Source organism: Fusarium musae, chromosome 10, assembly GCF_019915245.1.
Source record: "Fusarium musae strain F31 chromosome 10, whole genome shotgun sequence".
NCBI lineage: Eukaryota > Fungi > Ascomycota > Sordariomycetes > Hypocreales > Nectriaceae > Fusarium > Fusarium musae.
The window spans coordinates 2,383,964-2,404,649 of record NC_058396.1 but is presented as its reverse complement, the minus strand read 5'-3'; the positions used below and the strand labels follow the sequence as shown (position 1 = coordinate 2,404,649).

Below are 20,686 nucleotides of genomic sequence, written 5' to 3'. Positions count from 1 at the left end.
CCCCGGCCATTCTATATCCATGTACTCTTGATCATTATCTCGGCAATATGTCTTGTGAATCTTTGAAGCCAAAGCTTTGTGGTTCCATTCTTTGTTAATTGTTTATCGACTATCCAGACCATATGGATGGAGAGATGCTGTATCAGATAATCTCATACTGGAACAACATCATACTGGGTCCTTGCCACAAAATCTTGCCATGATGCAGTCAAAGCACTACAAGGATTTCTGTCACACCAGCCCCAATATTCGCGACAAATCGTGCTTGCCAAACTAACATTCGCAAATCCGTGGCGGTCTTTCTTCTTAAACCAGTTCAGTGCGCGCGTCTTGTGACCCTCGTCATAGCATTCAGTGGCGATAACCATGCAAGGCCATAGAACGATGCATCCGTCAAGATCAGTGGTAACATCTTCAGCTGCTTCCAGATGAGCCAACCCTTCAGACACGATGTCTTGTAATTGCTCTGGTGGCTTGTGGCGGATCCGTCGCTGGAAGTGTATTATTGTAGCGTAGTGCCAGACCGAGGCGTAGTGCTGATTGATGAACTTTATCTTGTCACTGGAAAATTGACTGTGTTGAGTTGTTGGACTGACTTGTAAATAGACCTGAAGTTCTAGCTGGTCGACTGGAGTGAGATCTCTTGTGGTATCTTGTTTCGAGAGCGCATTGATTTGAGATATGATACCCACGAGATCTTTCGTGACGCAGTGATGCTTGATGACATAGTCCTCGGTGGTGGGGATTTGAGACACCATATCTCCAAGATCATGCTGTGTATCAACATCGCCTAACACGATCAGACATAGACACTGTAGAACCACAACGTGTAGGTCTGACCCCGGGTCCAGACCTTGATAGAGTTTCCCCTGTACTATTATCCTCAAAGCAGCTTGTATATGAGATCTCCAACTCACAGGATGTCCCGTCATAGTGTCCTGCATAATGCACATCGCTATAGCGGCCAGAACAGAGGTATAATCCATGCCTTTTGGCTGTGAAATGGACTCTTGTAGATTCTGGAGTGCTACCTGTGTATTCCACGCCGACTGTCTATCTGTTTTGTCATGCCGTAGGGTGTTAAGATTATGCGCGGCTGCAGCGCAAACGCCATGCAGCACTGCAACGTGACTCTTGGATGTGCCACTGGCGCCTTCAGAAGCTAGACTTAGATATATAACTCGATATGGGTTGTCTAAAGAGTCGATTGGGACCATGTTTCTGCACATGTGGACTAGCCAGTGATGGATCAGCTCGGTTTGTTGTCGAGACATGGGAATGGGGTTGAGACTGGCGTGTGGCGATGGCACTTCATGCACGGACCTAAACGGCGTATTATTGAATTGGAAGTGATCTGGTGATGGATAACCTTCAAGTGACAGGGCGAAAGCGGAAGTGGAATCGTTTTCCACGTTGAACGGAACGATGCTGAGTTCTGCCCACGATGGTGTTGACTCCAGATCGCAAAAACTTGGACCGAGAAGCCATTCGGCTGAGAAAAGCTCATCCAGCACTAGATAATCATTATCATTAACGTAATCATAATTCAAACTGGTAGCCGGATCCGCAAAAGTGTCGAATATGGTGATGTCTGAAGTTGCATCATTGCTGGTCTCTGGTAATGAGTGCTGACTTGTACCTATCAACCAGTCACTGGAGGGGGGCGTATATGAGTTATCGGTTGCTGTTTCTCCCACGAGTCTCTGATCTTCTTGGCTTTCCTTTGTGTCCAAGTGCCGTGGTTCCGAGGCCCCAGACTCAGTCTTCTGTCCAATGCGGAACACAGAAAAAGGCCCAAAAGTCTGGGTCTCATGGCTAGCTTCTGTATAGCAGCATTTGTTGATCATATCATCCAGGTCGTCTGACGGTATTTCTGTGCCCTCCGTATCCAAATCGATAAGAACTCTGAAAGGAGTTTCTTTTTGGTTGCCTTGCCATGTTAGGCGGACACCATAGCCCTCGCAGATTCGACCTGCTTTAGTGCAGCAGTTGCAGATTGGCTGGGCCTCGTCGCACTTGACTCTGCGGGCGCGACATGTCCAGCATCCTGTGAATGTCTTGGACTTCTTCCTCATGATATGAATTGGTGCTTCTCAAGCTGAGCGTATCGATACCTCGGTATTGAGTGTTGGCAGAGTTGATAGTTCGCCGTGTTTATATGAATGGCCCCGATACTTGTCTAAAAGTTGTTGTTAGAGAACGCGGGGCAACCGGGGCTGTTCATGCGGAGTTCTCGAGGTTGTTATGCTTATCGAGATGGAGTATCGTCTTTCCCGATAGGGAACAAATTCACAGGCTAAAAGTACTCAATTGATATATAATCCTATCACTAAGTATCGGAGTATCATTGATTATCGTTTCCCCGCTGTAAGCGTCTTTGCAGCATTCATCAAGGCCGTGCCAGTCGAAGCAACCCTCTCCAGACTCAGACTCATGATCTCAACTACATTATCCCACGGGTCCTGGGTATAGATGCCCTTATGGCCCCCAAGTTCAAATGTTGAATAATCCATCCATGCTCCCAATGTCTTGCCACCCTCATCTACAATTCTCTTCGCCAATACTTCGGGATTTCTGTCCGTCACACAGATGTGAAAAACACTAGCCCTTGTAAACTCAAAATCCTTATCTCGTGGCTTTGGAGGTGGGTCGATAAACTGAAAACACTCGATGCACACGCCGTTGCCAGTTGTAAGAATGGCGAATTTGAGTTCTTGGAGTGATGGAGGGTATGAGACAAAGATTGTATCGAATGGTGCTGGGTCTTTTGCTCTGATGCAATGCTGTATATCGCCAATAACCTCGAAGCCGAGAACGCATTTATACCATTTAACAAGTCCTTCGATATCGGGACAAGAAATGGCTATATGATTGATTGGACGGTTTGTAGGTTCCTGGACCAACTTAGCTGACACCTTCTATACCATTTTCGTTTTCTAGTCTGAGCCACCTACCATTTGAGATATCGTGGTTTTTTACACAAGAGTAGACTGTAGAGGTTGGTTTACGCAAGGGACCTGCTTCCCAGATGTTATACACTGGTGATTAGCTTCAGTTATATATGTAACTTCCTACTTCTGTATTTGCATATTCATCACCGCAAAGGCAATTTCCTACCTAGGCCATGGGCTAAAATTGTTTTGGGCACGACTATTGGAGTGATCGATCTCAGACAGGTATTTACAAACGACTCGGCTCGCCGGCAGGTAGGTCAGATGGGCAAGGTGCCCGCGGGTGCCGATGCGGGGTCAGAGATGGCAGCCACCCTCAGGCCCTGAACTTCTCTAGAGTCCCGCCAATCGGTGGTCCTATGGCTTTCACTACGGTACCGTGACAGACTTTAGCTCTTCAGGTAGATTCACATCGTAAGTCCATATAGTGCAGTGTGCAATAGGGACGAGGAAAGTCTCTCGTAAGGATAGAAATCCACATAATGGTAAAAATGTATTTTAGGCGGGACATCACCCATCCATACAAGTGGCGATTGAAGCATCGTGCTCTATTTGCAGCATCTTGGTCAAAAGAATTTAGCGTTACACCTTCCACTCCGAATTCGTGAAGCCGTCTCGGCTACCTATAGGCTTGCAACTACCGCTGTACCTTTGATCAGCTTCTTGGTCTCCTTCTCGCAGTAGATAAACATTTCCAAAGCCTCCTTAACCATACGAGCGGCTTCCGAGTCTTTGACCAGAGCTTGCTCTAATTCCTTTCCTCCATCTGCCAATAAATCCAATGTCAGACCCTTCATCGAACATTCTTTCTCTTCATGCAGATCCCGAGTAAGGAGCTCACTTAGCCTGGGCGACGGGATAGGTACATCATCAGAATAAGGGCTTTTCATAGCGGCCACCCTGGGAGTTACTGGCAGTGAAATTTCCCCAGGTGCCAAAGTCTTGAGCTCCCCCAATAGATCCTGGGAAATGGTTGCAGAATGACAGCCGAGTTCGGCCGAGGCGAGAACCTCTTTGTAGGAGCGAAAACTGATACGGTAAGCTACAATGGACTAGACATGTGCGAGGATCATGCTATTACCCGGCATTCTTGATTAATGGCTGTTCTTTGCCTGTGGCAGCAAACAAGGTCTTGTACGTTTGAACCATCTGTGCGATGCGATGCGAGAACGGGTGCTCTAGCGCTGGGTCTTGGACATCAGGCCACAGAGATGGATCCATGTGAGTTCGTATCTCCGATAACGGCTAGTCAGCTAAGGTGGTGTATGACAAGAAATATTGTAACCTCTCTTACCATTGTAATACGGGCTGATATACAAACAACCCGCTTGGCTACAAGCCACAGCCTGGACCACGCTGAACACGCCTGTACCCAAGGTTGAAATGCCCTCATCCCGAAGGATCTTGGCAGCCTTCAGTCCAGGACCTGTAGCCATGATCTTGACACAGTATCTGGTCTTTGGGATCCCGGCCTTCTCAAACTCAGATGCGTACAGGCGAGCATGATCCAAGGTCTCTTGGTAGCTGTAGGCAGCTGAAGGGTTAGTTTGAACCAAGACCCGGCCTTTAATCAGGTTGATGTTTCTTTTGCAAAGATGAACGGCCTATGATAGTCAGATTCCGATGGAGGGCTTGGGAGTAACTGTCTTACAAGTCGCGAGAGTATGGCAAGGAAACCTTGATCTTGAAGCTCAAAGGCCGTAGCATTGATTACTTCCGCGTTTGAAGGATCCTGGAGAGCTATAGATAACCATATAGTATTGCATGTTTGATCATTTGGAGTAATGGGGAGCGACCGTATGAACTCAGTGTTGAGGGTATCAAGGTCAACGTTGACAACGCTGGGTGTTATTGATAGTCAAATATCGAGGTGACTTCAGAAGACTCACTCTTTTGCTCAATCTCATGCAAGAAGCTATTCTCAGTCTGTGGAGTCATGATGCTGGATATTTAGTATCACGAATTGTGCTGTTGTAACAATATTGTTACAAAGCTAAAGGCTATGTTTCTCTTTGTATTCAAAATATCACTTTTTATAGTGGGTCTCCTGCCGAGGCTTATTTGAGCAAATCCAGGGAGAGCAATTGCCGGTTCTACAGCAGTCTAATGGCCGTTGATGATCATAACTCACAGTTACACAAGCTAGTGAAGGCTCCCCAAACGGGTTAGTTGACCAATTGTGGATCTCGCCGTGGACTGCCTGAACGGAGGAGTTGGTGGAGTGGAGCACAAGATAGCTATCTTGACTCTCGGGGAAATACATGAGACAGTCCATGATAATATCATACGGCGGGCTCGGTCCTTGTTTCCTATTCGACCTTTACGCATCCAAGTGTGATTACTTGGAATCATACTGTAAATGACCCGAAATCAGCTAATCCCGGCAGTCCTGGCAATACACAAATGGCTACATAGGCAGACCTCCAGGTCCATCTGTAGATAAGAGAACAAGCAATTTATGACTGCTACATTTATTCTACTTCTAATAGTCATACAATCCGGCTCCAAGTTCTTCGCAGATTCATTCTCTGACTCTTGCATCATCTCAAACTCTTACCTTTAAACAAAATGACAGTACCCGCCTCTTCGCCTACCACGCAGTGGACACACGAGCCCGTCGACGTAGCTATCGTCGGCGGCGGCTTCAGTGGCCTTGCTGCAGCCAAAGACCTTGTTGCTGCGGGCACATCAGTCCTTGTCCTCGAAGCCCGAGATCGAGTCGGCGGAAAGGTCTACGACTTGGAGGTGAAAGACGGAAATAACCACAGAGTCGAAGCCGGGGCTGAATTCGTCTGCAAGAACCACAAACGGCTTCTTGATCTTGCCAGTGAGCTGGGCATCAAGACGTTCCCGACATACATCGAGGGCAACATGCTCATGTGGATACCTGGTAAGGGCCCTCTCCTCTATGATCCTGTCAAGACGCAGGGCTTGCCGCCGCTATGTGAGGAGGACATTGCGATTCTGGCGGATATCACAGCTCAGTTCAATGAGATGGCGAGTGAGATCGATGTGCATCAGCCATGGACGCACCCTAAAGCAAAGGAATGGGATCGTCTCACACTGTCCTCATGGCTGGATGGCTTTACGCGTGATGGAGTTGCGCGAGGTGTGATTGACATGACGAACAGAGCTGTCATGTCTGCGGAAGGCGAGGATGTCTCACTGTTAAGCGCTGTGATCAACGTGGCGAGAACTGGAGACGCGGAAACGAAGGGTCGAATGGAGATGTTGACCAATGTCAAGAATGGATCTCTCGAAGAGAGGATTGAGGGCGGACCACAGAACATCGCTATCAAGCTAGCTGAACGCCTTGGCAGTGACAGAATCCGCCTTGAGGCACCTGTTCGACAGGTCCTCCAGAACGATGATGGATACCTCGTTGTGGGCGATTCATTCCGCGTCCAAGCACACAAGGTTATCATCGCCATACCCCCCACGCTGGCAGGTCGCATCGTCTACCAGCCCCCGCTTCCCGCTTCACGAGATCAGCTCTGCCAGCGCGTCCCAATGGGTTCAATCGGAAAAGTAATCGCAATCTACAAAACTCCATTTTGGCATGATCAAGGCCTCAGCGGTGAAGTCGCAAGTCTCGAAGGTGTATCCCAATCCACATTCGACAGTTCCCCACCCGACGCAACCTTCGGAGCCATGATGGGTTTTCTAGAAGCTAACGAGATGCGAAGACTCGATGATGCCTCTGAAGAAGAGATCTTTGCTGCTGTGATAGAAGACTTTGTTAGGTACTTTGGTCCCAAGGCGAGGGAGGTCCAGTCTTGGGTACTGCAGAGATGGGATAACGAGGAGTTTTCGAGAGGTGGGCATACGGGGTTGTTCCCGCCGAATGTCTGGACTCAGTTTGGGCCGGCGCTGACGAAACCAGTTGGGGGGATTTATTTTGCTGGGACTGAAGCGTCGAGCTATTGGGCGGGGTTTATGGAGGGTGCCGTGATTGCTGGTGAGGCGGCAGCCCAGAAGGTACTGAGCGGCCTTTGAGAGAACCGTCGAGATTGTATCTTTGGCAACATGATGGATAAACAGACTACTATGAGAGTAAATTGAATCGCTTTCTTAGGCATCGATACAGCCGAGCTTTATGACAGGATTTGAATCAAAGTGGTCCAAACAACGTGATGATGAATGACTACTAAATGTTCATGATTATAAACATTAATTTGATCGAGGTATCTCAGTACAACATCCAACTACAAGCATTCTGATGTGATGTAGACACCTAATATAGACAAGCTACACTGCTAATAATCCCAATCCATCATTTCAATGACTATTCTCGTCATGAGATAGCGACTGGTTTAATCCTTGTGGTCCACAGCTGGTCCAACCTTTTCCGATACATAGTCGCTCTCGAGTGCGAATTCTAACGGCAACATTAGTAAGCCCGGTCCAGAAAGAATTGACCAGGAGCGAATACTTACGGTCGGCTTTGGTGTACTTGAACTTTCTAGCTGGTACACAGTTCTCAAAGAGAATGTCGATCTCACCAAAGGTACGGTCCTTTGTCTCTGGAAGACGGAACCAGCACCAGAGGAGACAAAGTGCATTCGTTCCTGCGTAGAAAAGACCTGTCTTTGCACCCCAGCCCCAGCCTGGACTTTGAGTTAGCTTCTCTCATATAAACATCGCCTTCCCTCAGAGATGGCCTTACCAGATGCCGAAATCATCCTTGGCGTAACAGAGTTGTTGAAGATGGCAGTAAGGTTATAAACGAACCGACCGATAACAATCGTCTTATACCTAAGCCGTCCCGAAGGAGTCTCAGCGACAATAGGATAACACACCGGCCCAATGGTAATCATATTGCAAAGAGTCGACACCACAAACAGCAGGCCAACAGCAAGATAAGCGTCTTTGCTGGTAGACCACCCGAGTGCTCCAATGGCAATAAGGCAACAGAACATAAACACAAGGCCACTCATGTAAATAGTAGCGCGACCGAATCGAGGGAAGAGAACCCAACAGATCATGCCGCCGATGATGTAGCATGCTGAGAGGGAGATGTTGAGGTTGAATGACTGGACCTGGGACCAGCCAGCGGCTTGGAGGAAGACGACGACGAAGCCGAGAATGGCGTTTCCACAGAGGATCTGGGCTGCCCAGACAACGCAGTTCTAGGCAAGAGTTAGAGCGAAGTGATAAAGAAGTCACAAGGAGCGGTCTTACAATTTCAGTGCGACGCAAGTTGGTACCCTTGAAGCACTCAAGAATAGAAGCTCCACCAGTCTCAGCCTTTTCCAAAGCAGTGGTATGCTGGATGTACGCCAAGCTCGCCTCAATCTCTCCCTCTCTGTATCCATCGTCTGATGCAAGTCGTCGTAGGGACGTCTTAGCGAGCTCGAGCTTACCGCGACGGACGGCGTTCCATGGAGATTCGGGGGCAAAGTACGCGACGAAGAATAACGGTACTGGCCAAACCCATTGGAGGTAGAAGGGCAACTTCCAGGCCAAGTTACCCTCGATGTTTAGGCATGCACGGACGACGCCTGATGAAATGAGGATACCGAGACCCCAGCACATGCAGACCCAGGCTGTGACGTATGGACGGAGGATCGTGGGGACGACTTCGCAAGCGTATGTAGTAGACAGAGTCTGACGCCGGAGTCCGTCAGCATAGCTTCATGTAGTCAAGAGCAATGTTACCTACCTGAAAAACACCCCAAGCAACACCACAAAGCGCCTCACCAAATGCCAGAACAGACAGCGATGGTGCAAAGGCGAGGATGAAGATGGTACCGACAAGATACGCCATGAAAACCATCATTGTAGTCCGAGCACCGAATTTATCTTGCGCCCAAGCATTGATCAAAAGACCAGCCAATTGTCCGACCTGCGACGAGTTGGAGAGACCGGATTGCCAAGCTGGTGAAATGACCTTCTTGCCCTCTTTGGCGCTGTACTCGCCGAAGTGGTCTTGGAACTGGGTTAGACCGTAGAAGGATCCGAGCTGTCAGAGATAAGGGTTAGCCAGAGCTAGAGAGAGGGTTCCAATTGGGGATACGATACATACCATGACCAAGTCGTAGCCTTCCATGACCAGACTGATTGATAGAACTAGCGACCATAGTACAGCTTTTCTGTACTTCTTGAGGGCTTGACGAATGGTGAGATCTCTATCGGCGGCGTTTCCATCTTGAGCGCGTTGAATGAGCTCGATGGTATGAGGATCGCCGAGGTCAAGACCCTCAAGCGTGTGCTTGTTCACGACGATGTTGTCGGCAACCATGGCTGCGGCGTGAAGTTGACAATGAATAGATAATCTACCGCTGCTGGAGATCTGTCAATGTCGAGAATGCCTGTTGCTGATCTTCTGTGCTCAGCATGAGGGGTCGGCATCTTCCTTATAAGTTATGTTCCTGTCGGTGTCAACCCCATGGGGAACTGAACTCTGCTTTGACCCCAAAGTACGTAGTGCGGAGAAGCACCAGGCCTGGACCCCATTTGACAGAATATGGTGCCACGACTGCTGAAGAAACAGGGTATCATGTTAGCAGAACCAATTGGCGTCTTTCTGAGACCAAGCCTCGTTAACCATCCCACCGGGAATTTGGACGTGACAGGCTATCCCACCGCGAACTTAATTTCACGATGGTCATCCCACCGGAGACGCGTCTCCTTGTGACCGATAATTGTAGATTGTTTAAGCAGTTTTGTTGAGCCGCATCAGATGAGGTATTGCGAGCTACGTAAGTCATACTACTTCTGTAATATTGAGTAATGCTGCAACCTGCGCTACTAGATTAACATCCTCACCACCAGATGCCTGGGCAACTGTCGCCACCTTGCTTTTGTTGTTCTGATCATATGAGAAGCCTGTAGATCTTGTCTACAGGGTAAGAAAAGGCATCGGAAAACGCCGGGTGAGTCACAAATTGTGCAGAAAATCTTAATATCCAGGTCAGAAAAGAGTTCATAATTGTACCATGTGCAGCATTGATGGCACTGCGACTATACTACGTCGGGATAGAATATATCCAATTACTTGGTATCAAAGAGCCTAATCCTTCTCCAATTCTTTCTTCTCAAAGTCCTGCGAGTCATGCTCAACCGCCGTGGTATGACCGTCGAAGATAGCAGCGATAGCCTCGAGACTTGGGCCCTTTGTCTCGACAAAGAACTTCCAAACCACAGCAAGCTCGATAGCAAGCCAGGCGACATAGACAAAGTAAAACTTCCAAGCCAGCGCCTGAAGACCAATGGGGTTGACCATGGTATTGATAAAGTTACTCGCCTTTCCGAAGAACATGAGGAGCGAGAAACCCTTGGCACGAATGGGATAGGGAAGGATCTCGACGGGATACGAGTAGAGCAGAGCGTTGAAGGCCAAATTGTAGAAGAAGTAGAAGAGGAAGAGCATAGCGATGACGGCTGTTCCTGCGGCCTTGTTGTGATCCTCGTTGAAGAGACCAGCGCAAAGGGTCTGAGAAGCGAAAATGCCGAGCATGCCTCCCACAGAAATGAGGAATTGAGTTCGACGCTTCATGTGAGCGGTCAGGAAGGCTGACGCCACTGAGGTGAGCCAGTTGAAGATCATGAGGCAGCCGTTGAGAATGTTACGCTCCCGAGCGTCGCTGACACCAACGGTTTCGAGCACACGAACAAGGTAGTAGGAAACAAGACCGTTTCCAGACCACTGACTGAAGCAGCCAAGACAGACCAGGATAAAGACTCGCTTCCGGTTGCCAGGCGATGTCAAGAGATCCTTCCAACCTGTCTCATTGCTGACCTCAGCTTCAATGACATTTCGCATCTGGATAAACTCAAGCTTGACAAGTTCGTCTTCCTCATTGCCGTTGGCATGCCACTTCACCAACACCTCCCTGGCTTCTTCGCTGCGCCCATTGGCGATGAGCCAACGAGGTGACTCGGGAAGGAGAAAGACGCATGAGATGGGAAGCAGAGCTGGGGCAGCCTGCAGAAGAGATGGGATTCTCCATGCCCATTCGCTCTTGATGCTAAAGGTTCCAAAGGTGACCCAAGCAGCGAGGATAGCACCGATGTACCAAGATGTCTGATATAGAGATGTGATGACCTGTCGTTCTTTCGGGTGGGCGAGTTCTCCAATGAGCATCGGGGCGTAGGCGTTTGCGAAGACGAGACCGAAACCGATAATGAAGCGGGAGATGAGGAACATGGCGACTAGACAGGGTTAGATGGATGAATTGGGTGGTGATTTGAGGGTTACCTACAGTGAATAGCGGCACCTTGGATGGCTGCACCGATGATCATGATGACAGCGCCAACAAAGATACCCATTCGTCGTCCATAGCGATCACCGACTAAGCTGATAAAGGGGGTCGCGACAACGCATCCAAGAGGGAGGATAGCAGACATGATACCAAGGAGTGCACCACGAGGTTTATCAAAGTCTAAGACCTGTTGTCAGTAATACGTTAAAAACCAGGCCTAAAACAAGAGCGCACTTACAGTTATCCCAAGAAGGTACAGCTTGAAGACCAGACATCATACTCGCATCGAATCCCAAAGTGATGGCAGCTGCCAGGCAAGTTGGGATGATCATTAGATAGAGACGAAGGAGGTTCTTGTTCTGGTAGAATGGAGGCGCGACGGCAACGAGGTCCTGGATTCTCTGGTCGAGATCAAGGACCTGCTCATCGACGACATGGCCGGCATCTTCAGCCTTGGCCACGTCGGTTTTGCCCTCCAGACTATTCTTGCCCATATTGTGATCGATTTGGAGTTAATGAAAGAAGGTGGGTGGTGTTTGGTGGAGGGAGTGATGATGCTCGAGGCTGATGATATGCAACACCTTGACCTTTAATATACATACCTCCTTGCTCGCTCACCGTCCGTTCGTTACTCCCCACAACCAACATCATGGGCCCCTGGGAATTCGCAACCCGTGCTGTATTGCGGGGTCCCCGAGAAAAAAAAGTCAACGACCCTACGGGGCTGGATCTAATGTCACGTCAGCTCCACAGCCCGGGAAGCGAAACCTTGCCTTGGAAGAGGAGCGAGTTTTCGGGTGATACCCGTTGTTACAATGACTCGGGCAACGGAAGCTTCCCGTGCGTGACAAATTTCCCCTCAAGCCAATAGACCCTGCACTACCAAACCGAGCTCGACCTAACTAAGCCTATTCCCTTTTATTATACCAATGCCTGTCATACTGTCATTACCTAACCTGACTGACAGACGCGGCAGTATTCCCATCATGGCAACCACCAATGATCTCATCTCCAAGCTCACAGCTGAGGAAAAAGTCAGTCTTCTTGCAGCCGTTGACTGGTGGCGCACACCAACCATCAAGCGAGATGATGTCTTCATTCCCCATATCAAAATGTCCGATGGTCCCAACGGCGCTCGTGGGGAGAGCTACGTGAGCGGTATCACCGCAGCTTGTTTTCCCTGCTCAACCGCTGTTGGCGCAACTTTTGACCAAGATCTCGCATACCAACTCGGCAAAGAGATCGCGAAAGAGACCAAAACAAAATCTGCCAATGTTCTTCTCGCGCCAACTATGAACATCATCAGGTCTCCGCTCGGCGGGAGAAACTACGAGACTTACTCTGAGGATCCGTACGTCATTGGGACTTTGGCATCGGCGTTTGTGAGAGGCTGTCAGAGTGAAGGCATAGCAGCTACGCCGAAGCACTTCGTCGCCAATGAATCTGAAAAGTCGAGGACCAAGATGACATCGAACATTGATCGTCAGACCTTGCGGGAGATTTACATGCTTCCCTTCCAGCTAGTGATGCGTGATTCAGATCCGTGGTGTTTCATGACCTCGTACAACCGTCTCAACAAAGTGTATTGCGCGGAGGATCACTGGCTATTGGAAGAAGTGCTGCGCAAAGAATGGGGTTTTGCAGGTCTTGTTGTTTCAGATTGGATGGGGACGTACTCGACTGCTCAGGCGCTCAACTCCGGTCTGGATCTGGAAATGCCAGGCCCGACGAGATGGCGCGGCCAGAAGCTTCTGAAAGAGATTAAAGCTGGCAATGTTACCATCGAGACACTTAATAAGAGTGTAGGGAGGGTCATTGAGCTCGCGCAAAAGACTGGTCGTTTCGAAGATCCTGTTGAGAAGCCAGAGCGATCTGTGGAAGACACAGAAACACTCGAGTTTATCACTTCCATCGCAGCAGATGGAATGGTTCTCCTCAAGAACGATAAAAACATTCTACCACTACCTCCAAAGGCTTCAGTGGCTGTTATTGGTCACCATGCTCTGCATCCCAGTATCGGCGGCGGAGGCAGCGCAAAGGTCTTGGCTCAGCACATCATCTCGCCTCTTGAGGGGCTCAAAGCTCAGGGCGTCGACTGCCGTCATGCGCCCGGCGTTCCCGTCTTTGGTGCTCTGCCCCACGCTGAGCCAAAGACCATTTCGCCTGTTCAGCTGCGCTGGTTTAATAGCTCGGTAGTCGGTGAGAACGTCGCTCATGAGCAGACCATCGCCTTACCTGAGTACATGATCAAGGAAGCCTGGCCTGCGTATCTCAACAAGGAGTACTCTACCAGCATGTCCTTTACGCTGCGCCCAACGACAAGCGGTAGTCATGTATTCTCCGTCATCACAACTGGAAAGGCAGATGTGTTTGTTAACGGCGAGAAGGTCTTCCATCGTCCACAGGAGCCAGTCCTTCTTCCAGAGTCCTTCTACTTTTACAAGGCCAAGATTGAGCGACGCTTCACCCTCGACATGACAGCTGGTCAGGAATACAAGATCGAGCTGCACTCTTGGGCGACTGATCCAGAGGTTCTCTCCAAGATTGGAGGAACCATGTTTCAGGGCGCTAGTCTTCGCTTCATGGAGTACGTCGACATTCCTGCTGCTATTACGCACGCTGCAGAGATCGCTGCATCTTCTGACGTGGCGGTTGTTTTTGTCGGCACGACGAATGAACTTGAGTCTGAGGGTTATGATCGCGATACGATGGATTTGACATCTGATCAGTACACCCTAATCAGCGCAGTGGCAGCGCGCAATCCTCGCACCGTCGTGGTCAATCTCTCCGGCTCTCCCGTTACAGTATCTCCTTTCATCGATCAAGTTCCCTGCTTTCTCCAAGCTTGGTTCGCAGGTCAAGAGTGCGGCCATGCCATCGCCCGCGTTCTGCTTGGTCAGGTGAACCCCTCGGGTCGACTGCCAATGTCATGGCCCAAGAGAAATGAGGATAACCCAGCTTACGGAAACTTCCCCTGTGATGATAGCTTGGAGCTTAATTATGAGGAGCGTCTGAAGGTTGGGTACCGCTTTTACGATGATAAGGATGCCCCAGACCCTCAGTTTCACTTTGGAGAGGGTCTTTCCTACACGACGTTTGAGGTGGCTGGACAGGTCAGTATGGACTCCAAGTTCGGTAGCCCGGAGACAGTGGAGACTTCACTTGTTTTGAAAGTGAAGAACACGGGGACGAGGGATGGTAAGCAAGTGGTTCAATTGTATGTGACTCCCCCACCATGCGATGGGAATGCACGACCCGTCAAGGATCTCCGATCGTACAGCAAGGTGTTTATCTCGGCTGGGAAGACAGAGAAGGTCACGTTCAAGCTAGACAAGTACGCTTTTAGCTACTTTGATGCCACAGTGGATAAGTGGAAGATACCCCAGGGCGAGTTTCTTTTGCATGTCTGCTTCAGCTCCGCGGAGACACTCCAGAAGATCAGGGTAACAAATCCCCAAACGCAATACTGGACGGGGCTGTAAGGTGGTTAGGTTTCCTTCACTGGTAGTAATTAAGCTGGCCAACTAGATGGAGGAAATATGAACTCGTCTCCAAATCCAAGACCACCATACGTTGGCATACCGCCATCAAGACTCCAGTCCCAGTTATCCTGAAACAAAGATGCCATGAAATCGACCTGTTCGTCCTTTCCATCCGTGGTTACAGGGACTACCTGATCTTCGTTCTCACCAGGTTGTCCCTCGAGACTGACGGATGGTCTTCGAGATGCCACCCGGGATGGGACTACCGAGTTGCGTATTGCTAGAAAAGCGTTAGCGCATTAGTGGCATTAAGTAAACCCCTAACTTACAGAAGTATGCAGACCGCGCTTGCTCTTTTAGAACAAGTAAATGATCTAGATACCCTCTCGCCCGGGCATTCTCTCTACCAAGGACTCGCAGAAGCACCGTGGTGTTCTCCCACGTCGCGTCGAGCTGCTGCTGGTTAAAGTGCTTACTCCCTCCAGCCTGCGCGCACTCGCCCAGAATAATTATGCCACCGCACGTCATGAGGTCTAAGAGAGTTAAAGTGTTAGCAATCTTTGTATGGGAACCGTTGAGAGTCAACTTACAGAATAGACTGAACCACCATGCACCCGTCGCTTCGACTTCTCTAGCAGCCAGCAGGGACGCCGATAGCTCGTACGCCACCTGAACACAAGTCGTAGCGCACTGAGCCTGAAAAGCGCCCTGCAGAGTATTTGCCTCGGCAGCCGCCTCATCCGTTCCAGAGCCCGTACCGCGTCGTTGTCGTGAGCGCCTCGCAGCAGCACAGAAGGCGCTGAAGCTTGGTCTGTACAAGAGAATCCTGAGATGAAGAAACCTCGCCTGCAGGACATTTCTCTGGCGTTTTATGATTTGCCCCCTCGCCCCTTGTGTTGGAACCCTATCGTTGTCCCACCATTTCAGATGGGGGACTAAAGAGGTCTTGAAGTCTTCGAGGAGACCATCTAGACGAACCAGGGCGCTAAAATCGGAGGATGAGCTTGGCCAGTAGATGGATGATAGGATCTTGCCGAGGATCTTGGCTAGCCGTATGTTTTCTACGACGAAGAGGTTTTGTGATACTATTCCTTCGGGTTGCATGCAGGAGGTGGTGCTTGGGCAGATGAATTCGTCGTCGACTGCGGCGGGTACTAGGACGTCGTCTGTCATTTGCAGGACTGGCGGTCTTCCCAAGGTCATACAGACCGTCCTAATCCTTGTCAGTATATATCACTACCCTCATCAAAGCGACTTACATCTCCATCTGTAGACATCCATACCAAACTCTCCGCCGCACTTCATTCTCCATAACAGATCGCTGATCAGCATGTCTCTCCGTATGCAACCCCAGCCCAACGGCTATCCGACAAGCAAGACCAATGATATTATAGCACCGAATCGGATACTCGCTAGAAAGCGCATAGTGTCCCGCCAGCAGCAACGCCTGCACGTGCGACAAGTCCCCTTTGTCAAGGATGTCCATCTGCAATAAACTTCTCATCCGTGAGCTGAACATCGCCGAGACCGACTCCTTCTCCGGCAGATCTGAGAACTCACAGCCCAAAGCAAACATGGTATTCAGAACGCAGAAGAAGGAAGCTTCAGGGCACTGGTCACCTCCCACGCCAATATCGCCTGCCTCGCCCGTCTCGACCCCCGAATAGCCCGTCGACGTCCATAGCGCCTCGTAACGTTTTCTGAACCAGGTTGAGTGCGTCCACGGATAAAAGATATGCACGCTATCAAAGTACAGATTCAGAAACTTGTCTGCTATCTGTCTTGGGGGTAAAGCAAACTCGGCCGTGAGCAACGACGACGAGGTCGCGGAGCTCTCGTCCCGGTTCCGAAGTGGGGCCGTTGACCGGTGACGGCGGTTGGCATGAGGAACCTCTCGGAGAAGCGAGTGGACCGAAGATTGGCCGAAGAATTCATCCTCTTGAGGGTTTAGGGTGAGGGTCGTAGCGCCCATTGTGCTCACGGGACTTGGACCGCCTGCGACCACCGCCGCCGCATGGATACTGCCCGAGGGTCTCTCTCTGTCTCTGGGACTCTTGGGTGTGACCTGTGCTGCTTGTGCATCTTGGCGAAGCTGGTCGATCACCAGTTGCATGTCCTGCACTTGTTTCTGCAGAGACGTGATGTACCTGGAAGGAAAAGAGAAAAGAAAAAAAAGATCAATATACATTGGACACTCTACAAATGGATTTGGTACTTACTCTTGCTCGCTGAGCTGCTTCGCCGTGCCAGCGATGACAGTGTAGACGCACCGCGCAGCCGGTTCGCCTCTCTTCCTGCAGGGGTTACAGACAGGCTTGAATCCATCGCACTTGATTTTTCGCTCCCGGCACGTGTCACATGCCAAAGCGACTCTCTTCCGTTTCGTTGGACGGGACCCTGCTTCCTCCTGTGCTTGTGGAGTGTCCATTGCGGAAAACAAACCAAAGAGCAGAGAAAAAAAGAGCGGGGGGGGATCAAGTTTGATGCCGAGATTGAGGGCGAGAGGCCTGGCCTTTTCACGGGCTGTACCCGGCGTTTCTCGGGTAGAAAGGAATGAGAAACGGGAAGTATCCGTATAGGGCACTATCCACATATGGGTTAGTTAACGTAGTACGCTATTGCGTGGGGAATTTACCCGGGAGGCAATGTCGACTTGGAGGATATTTTTTGTTGAAGAACCCAGAACATTCAAGAGAGAGAGGCCTGGTGGATGATAATTGCTGCAGCTCATACTTGCGAACTACTTTCTCTCTCGAAACCTCACCATGCTTAGATCGTCGCCCAATGCCTTGTTGAGGAGCCTCTCAAGGCCCACGTCACGCTCCACCACAGGACTATTGATACAACGCGCTGTGAGAAACGCCACTACCAGCCAAACAAAGTCATCAAAGGAACAACATCAGGATCGAAGACAGGAACAACGAAAGAATCCTGCATTTCTAGCCTCAGCACTATCTGCAACTGCAACTACCGTAGGTGGGACATTGCTATACACAATAGTCAGTCGTGAAACAGACAAGGACGCTGAATCTCAATATGCAAGCCGAACAGAAATGGAATTGGTAAGAAAAAAATGACGATGACCCAAAAATGGATCTAACTCAATGAGTCCAGGCAGTCGAAGAGATAAGAAAAGCACTTGGCGAAGATGCAGTCAGTATAGAAGACGAGATTCTCCATTCTCACGGTTACTCGGACTGGTCCACCATCAACATCGACCGGCTGCCGGTAGCCGTCGCGTTTCCCACAACGACTGAGGAGGTAGCCACCATTGCAAAGATCTGCCACAAGAGACGCGTGCCGATGAGTGAGTACTTCCCCGGGTCTGACGGGGCCAACAAAACTAACAGCGCAAGTTCCTTATTCTGGCGGCTCCAGTGTTGAAGGCCATTTCTCCGCGCCCTTTGGCGGCGTGAGTGTTGACTTTGTCAACATGAACCAGATTCTTGAAGTTCACAGCGACGAGTGAGTGGTACTATCAAAGATTCGTTAAGGAGGATGCTAATTGTGCAGTCTGAATGTTGTCGTTCAGCCTTCTGTTCCATGGATGGAGTTGAATGAGAAGATCAAAGACACGGGTCTATTCTTCCCAATTGATCCGGGTCCTTCTGTAAGTACTACCATTCGGTAGGCGGATATTTCTTCTCACATACGTCGCAGGCCCAGATTGGTGGTATGGTTGGGACAAACTGCAGGTTAGTGGTCCAAAACAAGGCTGAGGAACGAGTAGATCTAACAGAGTAACAGCGGGACCAACGCTGTCAAGTACGGCACCATGAGAGACTGGGTAGTCAACCTCACAGTGGTATTAAGCGACGGCACCATCCTCAAGACCAGAAGGCGGCCAAGGAAGTCATCAGCAGGCTACAGCCTCAACTCGTTGTTCGTGGGATCAGAGGGTACCCTGGGTTTCGTCACCGAAGCCACGCTCAAGCTAGCTCCCATCCCTGAGCACACAGGTATCGCGGTAGTCACGTTCCCCTCAGTCAAAGCCGCAGCGACCATGGCCATCGAAGTCATCCGTCGCGGCGTCCCCATCAGCGCCGTCGAGATCCTCGATGAAGTCCTCATGAGCGTCATCAACAGGATGGGCGCAACATCTATGAAGTGGAACGAGGTGCCGACGCTGTTCTTCAAGTTCAGCGGTAGTGATGCTTTGGTCAAGGATAGCATTGCACAGGTCCAGAGTATTTCCAAGAAGCATCATGCGAATGGTTTCCAGTACGAGAGCGATCCGCATAAGCAGAAGGCTCTGTGGTCGGCTCGGAAAGAGGCGCTATGGAGTATGATGGCACTTCGAGAGACGGATGGACATGTTTGGTCGACGGATGTCGCTGTTCCTCTATCCCGAGTATCCGAGCTTATCGGTCAGTTTGCCATTGATTTCTCCCTTTACGGTTGGCACTAACCATGCACAGACATCTCCAAGAAAGAACTTGTCGAGCTAGGATTATTTGGTAGTATTCTCGGACACATCGGCGACGGCAACTTCCACGAGACAATCCTATTCGAGGAAAAGCAGCGCAAAGAGGTCGAGGACTGCGTCCACAAAATGGTGTCACGAGCAATTGAGATGGAGGGAACATGCACGGTAAACAACACAACCTGACTGTAAACAGACATATCTAACAATAATACCTAGGGTGAGCATGGTGTCGGACTTGGGAAGAAGGAATTTCTTCGGGAGGAGGTTGGCGATGTGCCGATTCAAGTCATGAGAGCTATCAAGACTAGTCTGGATCCGCTTTGGTTGATGAACCCAGGAAAGATCTTCGATCGCAAAGACTAGACAATAGAGGGAGTTCATCATGACCTGATCTGTTTGTTGCACCTTGTCGAATAATCGGCGATACAATAAGCGGCCATGCCGTGCGTGACAATCACCAGGTCTCAACCATAAGCGGCGACAGTAAGCGGCGTGTCCATTGGCCATCTTATAACCCAATTCGTCATATTTCATTCTCCAAAGACCCTTTCGGGGCACCTTTGTGTTGCATCGCTTACGGTGATCCCGCGATTCGAGCGGGCCGTACCTAAAGTAGAGTTATTACTCCGTAGTGTCTGTTATCACTTCCAGTTAATTACGCCGAGTCGCATCTATAGCTTAAAATAAAAGATAAAGAATTAAATATATAACCTTAAAAGCTTGCTCGTATTTTACAGATTCAGGCCAGACATCAGAGTTTATTTCATCAACTATTCTACACCAGACATCAATCTATCCAACGTCACACAATGGTTTCTCTCCGCGACATCAGCCTTCTGCTCCTCGCAGCCCCAATCGTCCTCGCAGCACCAAAGGCCCCCGCCGAAGTAACCGTCGAAACCCTCCCCTTCTCCCCATCCTCCGACACTTCCAAAGCCCCCTCATCCTCAGCATCCACCTCTCCCGCCTCCGACGTGGCCCAAAAGCAGCTTGCCAACTTCCCCTCCGCTTCACCAACTTCGCCCTTTACTCCGACACAGGCTGTCAGAATGTCATCTACGACCCATTCATGCTCACCTGGGACCCATGCAAGAATTACCAGTGGACAAACGCCTTGGCGAATGGTGTTATCTTTCAGAGCATGAGATGGACCGGCGGGAGTAATGCGCAGGACTTTTATGCTTGCCAGCAGGGGTTTGGGTGCGATCATAATGTTGCGAGGATCGTACAACAGAGTAATGTTTGTTCGTCTGGTGGAGGGCTGCACTTTGACAAGCTTGCTGTTAACCCTTAGATGAGGATCTGTATGACTCGATGTGATATGAAGCTGTATCTTAGTAATAGGTATACCAAGTGAAAGGCGTTACTGCACTGCTTGCGTCGGTGAAGCTTAGTCTGGCGCCTATATTTTCAATGCAGAAAATATCGTAATGGCGTCATAAAGCGTTCCGCTCAACATCTTTATAGAGCCACGCTTTCTCGCCACTATACCTCGTAATAGGGGAGTACAGGATAAAGTAGCGGATGCGGTAAGTGTCTAGATAAATAGAGAAGAGTCAGAGATCGAAGAAATAGTGGCGATATTTTCTCAGTATAACTCTATTGTCTGCACTCCATATCTTT

At 49.8% G+C, this 20,686-nt stretch overlaps 8 protein-coding genes across 8 annotated transcripts; 3 read left to right on the top strand and 5 right to left on the bottom strand.

Annotated features, from left to right (window-relative positions):
• Positions 1 to 168: 168 nt before the first annotated feature.
• On the bottom strand, positions 169 to 2,075 carry J7337_012990 (uncharacterized protein; the record flags this gene model as incomplete). The annotated part of the gene is made up of 2 exons (XM_044830486.1): positions 169 to 216; positions 279 to 2,075. 2 exons carry the CDS (start codon positions 2,073 to 2,075, stop codon positions 169 to 171), a joined length of 1,845 nt encoding a protein of 614 aa, XP_044675402.1.
• Positions 2,076 to 3,574: 1,499 nt separating this feature from the next.
• J7337_012989 (uncharacterized protein) lies at positions 3,575 to 4,889 on the bottom strand (the record flags this gene model as incomplete). The annotated part of the gene is made up of 4 exons (XM_044830485.1): positions 3,575 to 3,993; positions 4,246 to 4,555; positions 4,603 to 4,691; positions 4,841 to 4,889. The coding sequence occupies 4 exons, from the start codon at positions 4,887 to 4,889 to the stop codon at positions 3,575 to 3,577; spliced, it is 867 nt and encodes a 288-aa protein (XP_044675401.1).
• Positions 4,890 to 5,519: 630 nt separating this feature from the next.
• Positions 5,520 to 6,947, top strand: J7337_012988 (uncharacterized protein; the record flags this gene model as incomplete). The annotated part of the gene is made up of 1 exon (XM_044830484.1): positions 5,520 to 6,947. The coding sequence occupies one exon, from the start codon at positions 5,520 to 5,522 to the stop codon at positions 6,945 to 6,947; it is 1,428 nt and encodes a 475-aa protein (XP_044675400.1).
• A 317-nt stretch (positions 6,948 to 7,264) lies between these two features.
• On the bottom strand, positions 7,265 to 9,192 carry J7337_012987 (uncharacterized protein; the record flags this gene model as incomplete). Its single annotated transcript, XM_044830483.1, has 6 exons — positions 7,265 to 7,329; positions 7,388 to 7,558; positions 7,618 to 8,080; positions 8,133 to 8,558; positions 8,614 to 8,913; positions 8,977 to 9,192. 6 exons carry the CDS (start codon positions 9,190 to 9,192, stop codon positions 7,265 to 7,267), a joined length of 1,641 nt encoding a protein of 546 aa, XP_044675399.1.
• Positions 9,193 to 9,963: 771 nt separating this feature from the next.
• Positions 9,964 to 11,649, bottom strand: J7337_012986 (uncharacterized protein; the record flags this gene model as incomplete). The annotated part of the gene is made up of 3 exons (XM_044830482.1): positions 9,964 to 11,105; positions 11,156 to 11,335; positions 11,394 to 11,649. The coding sequence occupies 3 exons, from the start codon at positions 11,647 to 11,649 to the stop codon at positions 9,964 to 9,966; spliced, it is 1,578 nt and encodes a 525-aa protein (XP_044675398.1).
• A 435-nt stretch (positions 11,650 to 12,084) lies between these two features.
• J7337_012985 (uncharacterized protein) lies at positions 12,085 to 14,637 on the top strand (the record flags this gene model as incomplete). Its single annotated transcript, XM_044830481.1, has 1 exon — positions 12,085 to 14,637. The coding sequence occupies one exon, from the start codon at positions 12,085 to 12,087 to the stop codon at positions 14,635 to 14,637; it is 2,553 nt and encodes an 850-aa protein (XP_044675397.1).
• A 29-nt stretch (positions 14,638 to 14,666) lies between these two features.
• On the bottom strand, positions 14,667 to 17,065 carry J7337_012984 (uncharacterized protein; the record flags this gene model as incomplete). The annotated part of the gene is made up of 5 exons (XM_044830480.1): positions 14,667 to 14,917; positions 14,967 to 15,170; positions 15,228 to 15,850; positions 16,170 to 16,784; positions 16,857 to 17,065. The coding sequence occupies 5 exons, from the start codon at positions 17,063 to 17,065 to the stop codon at positions 14,667 to 14,669; spliced, it is 1,902 nt and encodes a 633-aa protein (XP_044675396.1).
• Positions 17,066 to 17,690: 625 nt separating this feature from the next.
• Positions 17,691 to 19,426, top strand: J7337_012983 (uncharacterized protein; the record flags this gene model as incomplete). The annotated part of the gene is made up of 8 exons (XM_044830479.1): positions 17,691 to 17,699; positions 17,752 to 17,944; positions 17,988 to 18,102; positions 18,151 to 18,247; positions 18,298 to 18,332; positions 18,385 to 19,034; positions 19,056 to 19,228; positions 19,280 to 19,426. The coding sequence occupies 8 exons, from the start codon at positions 17,691 to 17,693 to the stop codon at positions 19,424 to 19,426; spliced, it is 1,419 nt and encodes a 472-aa protein (XP_044675395.1).
• Between the last annotated feature and the right edge of the window lie 1,260 nt (positions 19,427 to 20,686).